This window comes from Rutidosis leptorrhynchoides, chromosome 2, assembly GCF_046630445.1.
Source record: "Rutidosis leptorrhynchoides isolate AG116_Rl617_1_P2 chromosome 2, CSIRO_AGI_Rlap_v1, whole genome shotgun sequence".
Taxonomy (NCBI): domain Eukaryota; kingdom Viridiplantae; phylum Streptophyta; class Magnoliopsida; order Asterales; family Asteraceae; genus Rutidosis; species Rutidosis leptorrhynchoides.
The window spans coordinates 339,970,712-339,980,998 of NC_092334.1; the positions used below are offsets into that span (position 1 = coordinate 339,970,712).

At 39.2% G+C, this 10,287-nt stretch overlaps 1 protein-coding gene across 1 annotated transcript; it reads left to right on the plus strand.

The window, feature by feature from the left end:
* Window positions 1-3,320: 3,320 nt before the first annotated feature.
* LOC139888863 (uncharacterized) lies at window positions 3,321-7,058 on the plus strand. The gene is made up of 2 exons (XM_071871846.1): window positions 3,321-3,435; window positions 6,694-7,058. The coding sequence occupies exons 1-2, from the start codon at window positions 3,321-3,323 to the stop codon at window positions 7,056-7,058; spliced, it is 480 nt and encodes a 159-aa protein (XP_071727947.1).
* The last annotated feature ends 3,229 nt before the right edge of the window (window positions 7,059-10,287 follow it).

A 10,287-nucleotide genomic window follows, 5' to 3' on the forward strand; every position in this document is an offset into this window, starting at 1 on the left:
TGTTTTACCCTCACTCATGTCTAAAGGCGGTGAAAGGCCTACCAGCATGTCCAAGGCGCCACACCATAGCTCTACCCGTTCAGTGTCAAAGACTGGCAAGAGTTCCGGAAACACTCGAGAGGAGGCACGTAAGGACTTAATTGAGAACTTGATTCTAGCCGCACCGAAATCTATGAGTGCTCAGGTCAAACAGCCCGGCGTGGCGGATAATATGCTGAATAACTGGTATGCTATGATGGGAGACAATGTCAAACGGTCATTCGAGGTTTCTATAACGTCGGAAAAGTTTACGAGAGAGATAGCTACCCATCCACTGCCTGCCGTCCTCACTACCCCTCGTCACGCGGGAGTGGTTTGCCAGGTTACCCGCGTTAAGTATCACAAGCTTCACGGACCTCATGACCAAGTTCGTGCAACGTTTTCAGAATTTTAAGCGTACAGAGTTGACCCATTTGGATGCGCACAGCGTGAAGATGAGGTCACGCGAGTTTTGATGGGTTTTACCTCTCGCTTCACGGCAGAGTGTCAGAAAATTCCAGATTTTCCGGAGTCACAGCAAATCTCTGCATATATCATGGTGATCTGTCAGGTTAGGAATTTGTACCTGGTAAAAACGATGCGGCGTAAGTTACCGAAAACGTATGTTGAGGCGGTGAAGATGGTGAGAGATTACGTACGGTCAGAGGAGTTCGTCGATGCTGCCATTGGCGAACATAGGACAACGGATCGAAATGACAAAGACGCCAAAGGCAATGGTAAGGGACACGCAAACAGCAGCTATAAAGGTAGCGGCAGTAGTAGTGGCGACAGTTACGGATGTTCCAGTCATAAGTCTGGCGACCACCGCAACTATCGCCCATAGGAACGTTACGGTTCTAAGAGGTTGTCATCTGAGGAGGAAAGTTTAATAAAGTTGCTATCCAAAACTCCGAAGGAAATCTTGGCAACAGAGGAGATAAGTAGAGACTTCCCGCCACCCAAGCCTATGAAACTGCGTTTCGCAGTGGACGAGACGCAGTACTGCATCTTCCACGAAGACAAAGGGCATGATGTTAATGACTACCGAGAACTGAAGAAAATCATTATCGAAAGGCTTAAATTAGGGGAGTTTAACCACTTGAAACCCTCGAACAAAGGAGGATCCACAACTAGGAAGTTCGCGTGGCAGAAAGGAAAAGATAAAGTACCTGAAAAGCACATTCACATGATTCAAATGTGGCATTCAGGTCATGTAAGGAATACTGAAGCCCTGAAAGAATGGGAATGTGCACCAATCACGTTCCCAGCATTTTGGAAAGTCTGCCCAACGGACCTCCGTTAACAATTACCGCAACAATCGGATGCGGTCGGGTATCGCGTATTTATATCGATACGGGTAGCGCTGTGGACGTTATCTACGAACATTGTTTTTTACAGTTACTGCAAGACGTAAGGGATAAGGACAAGCCACTGTTGCACCCCGTGGTGGGATTCACAGGTGAAACAACTTGGCCCTTGGGACGTGTTAATGTTGACATAACGCTAGGAGATGACCACTGTTCCCATACCATGCAATTAACATTTGTAGTGGTTCGTAGCCAATCCAAGTACAATGTAATTCTAGGATGGATGGCGCTGCAAGAATGAGGTGCCATACCTTCTACGGTTCACGGTATGTTGAAATTCCCCACAACGGCAAGCGTAGCAACTTTATTTTCGAACTGTACTGAAGTCTGCGCTGATGTCGGTCAACCGGTCTTATAACCGGCACCTATTAAGTAAGAGGGGGTATCATAATCAATCATGCATTTTCCGAGAAAGTCATTAAGATCGGTAACACCCTTTCGGAGGAAACTAAAAATGCCCTATGCGAACTGCTATCTAACAACACCGATGATTTTGCCTGGCAAGAGTCAGACATGACAGGAGTTCCAAGGGAGATAGCGGAACACCGTTTAAATGCGAATCCAAGCATAACGCCGGTAAGACAGAAAAAGAGAGGAATGGCATCGAAACACAGCGCGTTCCTGCGCAGCGAGGTAGAAAAGCTTATTGACGCCGACATATTGAGAGAGGTTCGCTACCAAACCTGGGTAGCTAATCTGGTACTAGTCAAGAAAGCCAACGGGACATGGCGCATGTGCGTTGATTTCAAAGATATCAACAAAGCATGCCCAAAAGATAACTATCCGTTACCGGAGATTGATTGGAAGGTCGAGTCACTCGCCGGGTACCACATCAAATGCTTCCTTGACGCATATAAAGGGTACCATCAGATTCAAATGGCGGAAGGAGACGAGGACAAGATGGCATTTCACACTGACCATGTCATCTTTTGCTACACTAAGATGCCGTTTGGACTAAAAAATGCTAGAGCAACGTATCAACGAGTGATCGACGCCGCCTTCAAGAACCAGATAGGACGCAACGTTGAAGCTTACATCGATGATATCGTGATCAAAAGCCATACGGAACCGTCTCTCCTTAAAGATATCCAAGAAACGTTCAACTCCTTGAGGAAAATAAATATGAAACTCAACCTGGAGAAATGCAACTTTGGTTTCGAGGAGGGTAACTTTCTTGGTCACGTTGTGACGCCATGTGGCATAAGAGCGAATCCTAAAAAGATTCAGGCTGTAGATGAGATGGTATCGCCACGTACGAAAAAGGAGGTTCAAATTTTGAATGGGAAGCTAGTAGCGTTGTCCAGGTTCCTGTCCAAAGCAGCGGAGCCTTCTCTACCGTTCTTTCAGGTGCTGAAGACAAGTATAGGCAAAAGTTTCAATTGGACACTGGAAGTAGAAAACGCCTTCTAGGAAATGAAAATGTTAATCAAAACCCTACCTACGCTAATAAGTCCGGTACCGGGTAAAGTGTTCGTTCTAGCTAATGACATTAAAGTTACATGCTTGTTTACTAATGTTTCAAAAATTTCAGGAGAAACTTTAACTGTTTACTTAGCAGCGGGCACCGAAGCGATTAGCTCAGTACTAGTGGCGGAACGTGATGGAACCCAGATGTTGGTGTACTTCGTCAGCAAGGTTTTGCAGGATGGCGAAGTCAACTATAATCCAGTTGAGAAGCTCGTTTATGCACTGGTTCACACCGCAAGGAGGTTAAGGCAGTACTTTCAAGTACATCACATTTTTGTGCTAACTGATATACCTATCAAACAAGTACCACGTTATTGGAACGAACACGTATAGCGGAGAACATTTCTAACGTTTTCATGGCAGGTTTTAAGCAAGCCGGAGATCTCCGGCCGAATGGCAAAATGGGCAATTGAATTGGGATAGCATGAGATCAGCTATGCACCGCGTAACGCTATTAAAGGACAAATCATGGCCGATTTCATGTTGGAATTCATCAATTCAGGACCACTACCTGCTGTCAACGAGACGGCACCCCAAACCGTCACGTGGGAACTTTTCACTGACGGAGCGTCAAGCTCAGACGGTGTAGTGACCCGAACTTTTCCATGTTTATATATATTAATTGAGATTGATATTTACATGATTAAATGTTTCCAACATGTTAAGCAATCAAACTTGTTAAGACTTGATTAATTGAAATATGTTTCATATAGACAATTGACCACCCAAGTTGACCGGTGATTCACGAACGTTAAAACTTGTAAAAACTATATGATGACATATATATGTGGATATATATATATATAGTTAACATGATACTATGATAAGTAAACATATCATTAAGTATATTAACAATGAACTACATATGTAAAAACAAGACTACTAACTTAATGATTTTGAAACGAGACATATAAGTAACGATTATCGTTGTAAAGACATTTAATGTATATATATCATATTAAGAGATATTCATACATGATAATATCATGATAATATAATAATTTAAAATCTCATTTGATATTATAAACATTGGGTTAACAACATTTAACAAGATCGTCAACCTAAAGGTTTCAAAACAACACTTACATGTAACGACTAACGATGACTTAACGACTCAGTTAAAATGTATATACATGTAGTGTTTTAATATGTATTTATACACTTTTGAAAGACTTCAATACACTTATCAAAATACTTCTACTTAATAAAAATTCTTACAATTACATCCTCGTTCAGTTTCATCAACAATTCTACTCGTATGCACCCGTATTCGTACTCGTACAATACACAGCTTTTAGATGTATCTACTATTGGTATATACACTCCAATGATCAGCTCTTAGCAGCCCATGTGAGTTACCTAACACATGTGGGAACCATCATTTGGCAACTAGCATGAAATATCTCATAAAATTACAAAAATATGAGTAATCATTCATGACTTATTTACATGAAAACAAAATTACATATCCTTTATATCTAATCCATACACCAATGACCAAAAACACCTACAAACACTTTCATTCTTCAATTTTATTCATCTAATTGATCTCTCTCAAGTTCTATATTCAAGTTCTAAGTGTTCTTCATAAATTCTACAAGTTCTAGTTACATAAAATCAAGAATACTTTCAAGTTTGCTAGCTCACTTCCAATCTTGTAAGGTGATCATCCAACCTCAAGAAATATTTGTTTCTTACAGTAGGTTATCATTCTAATACAAGGTAATAATCATATTCAAACTTTGGTTCAATTTCTATAACTATGACAATCTTATTTCAAGTGATGATCTTACTTGAACTTGTTTTCGTGTCATGATTCTGCTTCAAGAACTTCGAGCCATCCAAGGATCCGTTGAAGCTAGATCCATTTTTCTCTTTTCCAGTAGGTTTATCCAAGGAACTTAAGGTAGTAATGATGTTCATAACATCATTCGATTCATACATATAAAGCTATCTTATTCGAAGGTTTAAACTTGTAATCACTAGAACATAGTTTAGTTAATTCTAAACTTGTTCGCAAACAAAAGTTAATCCTTCTAACTTGACTTTTAAAATCAACTAAACACATGTTATATATCTATATGATATGCTAACTTAATGATTTAAAACCTGGAAACACGAAAAACACCGTAAAATCGGATTTACGCCGTCGTAGTAACACCGCGGGCTGTTTTGGGTTAGTTAATTAAAAACTATGATAAACTTTGATTTAAAAGTTGTTATTCTAAGAAAATGATTTTTATTATGAACATGAAACTATATCCAAAAATTATGGTTAAACTCAAAGTGGAAGTATGTTTTCTAAAATGGTCATCTAGACGTCGTTCTTTCGACTGAAATGACTACCTTTACAAAAACGACTTGTAACCTATTTTTCCGACTATAAACCTATACTTTTCTGTTTAGATTCATAAAATAGAGTTCAATATGAAATCATAGCAATTTGATTCACTCAAAACGGATTTAAAATGAAGAAGTTATGGGTAAAACAAGATTGGATAATTTTTCTCATTTTAGCTACGTGAAAATTGGTAACAAATCTATTCCAACCATAACTTAATCAACTTGTATTGTATATTATGTAATCTTGAGATACCATAGATACGTATACAATGTTTCGACCTATCATGTCGACACATCTATATATATTTCGGAACAACCATAGACACTCTATATGTGAATGTTGGAGTTAGCTATACAGGGTTGAGGTTGATTCCAAAATATATATAGTTTGAGTTGTGATCAATACTGAGATACGTATACACTGGGTCGTGGATTGATTCAAGATAATATTTATCGATTTATTTCTGTACATCTAACTGTGGACAACTAGTTGTAGGTTACTAACGAGGACAGCTGACTTAATAAACTTAAAACATCAAAATATATTAAAAGTGTTGTAAATATATTTTGAACATACTTTGATATATATGTATATATTGTTATAGGTTCGTGAATCAACCAGTGGCCAAGTCTTACTTCCCGACGAAGTAAAAATCTGTGAAAGTGAGTTATAGTCCCACTTTTAAAATCTAATATTTTTGGGATGAGAATACATGCAGGTTTTATAAATGATTTACAAAATAGACACAAGTACGTGAAACTACATTCTATGCTTGAATTATCGAAATCGAATATACCCCTTTTTATTAAGTCTGGTAATCTAAGAATTAGGGAACAAACACCCTAATTGACGCGAATCCTAAAGATAGATCTATTGGGCCTAACAAACCCCATCCAAAGTACCAGATGCTTTAGTACTTCGAAATTTATATCATATCCGAAGGGTGTCCCGGAATGATGGGGATATTCTTATATATGCATCTTGTTAATGTCGGTTACCAGGTGTTCACCATATGAATGATTTTTATCTCTATGTATGGGATGTGTATTGAAATATGAAATCTTGTGGTCTATTATTATGATGTGATATATATAGGTTAAACCTATAACTCACCAACATTTTTGTTGACGTTTTAAGCATGTTTATTCTCAGGTGATTATTAAGAGCTTCCGCTGTCGCATACTTAAATAAGGACGAGATTTGGAGTCCATGCTTGTATGATATTGTGTAAAAACTGCATTCAAGAAACTTATTTTGTTGTAACATATTTGTATTGTAAACCATTATGTAATGGTCGTGTGTAAACAGGATATTTTAGATTATCATTATTTGATAATCTACGTAAAGCTTTTTAAAACCTTTATTGATGAAATAAAGGTTATGGTTTGTTTTAAAATGAATGCAGTCTTTGAAAAACATCTCATATAGAGGTCAAAACCTCACAACGAAATCAATTAATATGGAACGTTTTTAATCAATAAGAACGGGACATTTCAGACGGGGCCGGTGCCGGTCTGATACTTACCAGCCCAGACGGTGAAGAACACACCTACGCCTTACGTTTCGCTTTCCATGTTTCTAACAATGAAGCAGAATATGAAGCGTTACTCTCTGGGTTACGTATTGCAGAACAGATGGGTATTAAGGCATTGAAAGTGGCGGTCGATTCACAGCTGGTAGCAAATCAGTTGAACGGAACGTTCGAAGCCAGAGATCATGCAATGCAAAAATATTTGAAACTGGTGGAAGAATTGGCCAACAAATTTGATTCTTTTTCAATCACGCAAGTGCCACGATCAATGAACAAGAAAGCTGACGCCCCTCAGCAAACTTGCTTCATTGACGTTCAGCCACTTCACTAAGGGTGGAAGTTGTCTGTCAAAAATCCACCGACGTGGTACATGTATCAAGCCGTTGCGCTTATAAAACCTACTTACCGCTAATATTGGCAAAATACGTTCAAGCAACAATTATAACGTGAAGCTTTATAGGTGGCAGCACCGGTTGAGGAGGTGAGTACTTGGATGAATCCAATCGTCAATTACCTCAAAGATGGCACGTTACCAGCTGACAGCGTAGCGGCCAGGAAAATCCGCATGAAAGCTCCCATGTACGTCACACATGACGACATACTTTACAAAAAGTCCTTTTTGGGACCGCTGCTGCGTTGCGTAGGTCCGCAAGAGGCTGAAACCGTGATAAGGGAAGTGCATGAAGGAACTTGTGGGTTGCATTTGGGGTTTCGAACCGTTGTAGGAAAAATTATGCGTTTGGGTTAATACTGGCCGTCCATGTACCGCGACACCAGCGATGTTATCAAAAATTGCATTTCTTGTCAACGTCATGCGCCGCAAATTCATGTGCCGTCCCATGAGTTGATCCCTGTCTCATCAGTTTGGCCATTTTACAAGTGGGCAATCGATTTGGTTGGTCCGTTTCCTGATGGGCGGCACCTTGTTGTGGCGGTTGACTTTTTTACAAAATGGGTGGAGGCTAAGCCCTTGAAAAGCATTACTGGCAGACATATTGTTAATTTCGTTTGGGAAGAGATAGTGTGCCGTTTCAGGGTACCGCATGAGATTGTCAGTGACAACAGGAAACAGTTCGCACATGATCCGTTTCGAGCTTGGTGTGATGGGCTAAATATTAAGCAAAGCTTTAGTTCTGTTGCTCACCCTCAAGCAAATGGACAGGTTGAAGTCACTAACAAGGACATTGTATCCGGCATCAGAGCTAGGTTGGATACAGACCGTAAAGGTTGGGAAGACGAGTTGCCAATGGTTCTGTGGTCGTTCCGGACAACGTCAAAAGGAAGCAATCGCGAGACACCTTTTAGCCTTGTTTACGGTTCCGAAGCGGTCATCTTAGTAGAAATAGCAGTTCCAACACAACGCGTCGCGGAGTTCAATGAGGAAACCAATACTATACAACTGAAGGAAAACCTGAATTTGTTGGAGGAACGCAGGTGCATGGCAGCGAACAATGAAGCAGCCAATAAGCAAAAAATCACAAAGTATTACAACCGGCATGTACGCGAACGTTCGTTCCGTCCCGACGACTACATTTGGCATAATAATAATGCCAGCAGAGTTGAAAACCTTGGCAAGTTGAGACCTAACTGGGAGGGTCCTTAAGAAGTTGTGGACGCCCTTGGTAACAGGGCGTACAACTTGAAAACGCCAGACGGCAAGTTTGTGCCACGTACATGGAACGCAACCAATCTCAAGAAATTCTATGTTTAGAATATTTTATCACGTTGAAACTATGTTTTCCATTTTCAATGTTTCTTTTAATTCTGTGACTGATCATCACAAATTTGTAAGCGCGATGCGCCATGGATTGGTTTGGTTTTGTTTGAATTTAATGCATTTTCCAGTTTCTTTAATGCGTTACGTAACTGTTTATGGCATCACTTCGGTGTTTTTTGAAAAAAATGTAAATATAAGTCCACTCATACGTTACACATGCCTTGAACAAAGAATATTCTAGCTTTCGAACGGCATGAACGGCGCTTCGCGTTGAACCTATGTCGAAGTGGAACCGTAACGGGATGCCTTTGGGTTTCGTACCCTTGCGTCCATCCCGGCACGGTCTAGATACATGCAAGTCATGAAAAATTTATCAAATATAACCTTGAAATGCCACACTACCGTGACGACGATAGCGTGTGGAATATTATCACAATGATACACAACAATGAAAATAATTGCAATAAGACAGACCTGATTACATATTTTCATTTATAACGATAATTGTTTAATTACATCCATCAGCAACTTATAAACAAAAATTACAAATACCCTAAACTACTTGGGAATCATCTGTTCAATCTTGGTTGCATCCAATCCCGGTTGACTTCCAATGGCCTCGATGAATGGGACCTTCACCGCCTTCATTTCAGCAGCAGCCGCGTCATACTTGTCGTACGCATCCATATCCAAACTATCTTCGACTTGTTTTGGTAACAGATTCAGAAGCGTGACATGTTCATTGATCACGGTGTACGTTTCCAACCGCCCCACGCCTTTGGCAGCGTCAAGCAACCTGCCAAAGGGCTCCATGACATGGGGTGACATGATGGCTTTCGTGAAGATGTGAGGAATCATATAACATAACTGTTGGAAATCATCTGTTGCCTTCTTATGGGCAACGGTTAATGAAATGTCCCGTTCTTATTGATTAAAAACGTTCCATATTAATTGATTTCGTTGCGAGGTTTTGACCTCTATATGAGACGTTTTTCAAAGACTGCATTCATTTTAAAACAAACCATAACCTTTATTTCATCAATAAAGGTTTAAAAAGCTTTTACGTAGATTATCAAATAATGATAATCTAAAATATCCTGTTTACACACGACCATTACATAATGGTTTACAATGCAAATATGTTACAACAAAAAGTTTCTTGAATGCAGCTTTTACACAATATCATACAAGCATAGACTCCAAATCTCGTCCTTATTTAAGTATGCGACAGCGGAAGCTCTTAATAATCACCTGAGAATAAACATTCTTAAAACGTCAACAAAAATGTTGGTGAGTTATAGGTTTAACCTATATATATCAAATCATAATAATAGACCACAAGATTTCATATTTCAATACACATCCCATACATAGAGATAAAAATCATTCATATGGTGAACACCTGGTAACCGACATTAACAAGATGCATATATAAGAATATCCCCATCATTCCGGGACACCCTTCGGATATGATATAAATTTCGAAGTACTAAAGCATCCGGTACTTTGGATGGGGTTTGTTAGGCCCAATAGATCTATCTTTAGGATTCGCGTCAATTAGGGTGTCTGTTCCCTAATTCTTAGATTACCAGACTTAATAAAAAGGGGCATATTCGATTTCGATAATTCAACCATAGAATGTAGTTTCACGTACTTGTGTCTATTTTGTAAATCATTTATAAAACCTGCATGTATTCTCATCCCAAAAATATTAGATTTTAAAAGTGGGACTATAACTCACTTTCACAGATTTTTACTTCGTCGGGAAGTAAGACTTGGCCACTGGTTGATTCACGAACCTATAATAATATATACATATATATCAAAGTATGTTCAAAATATA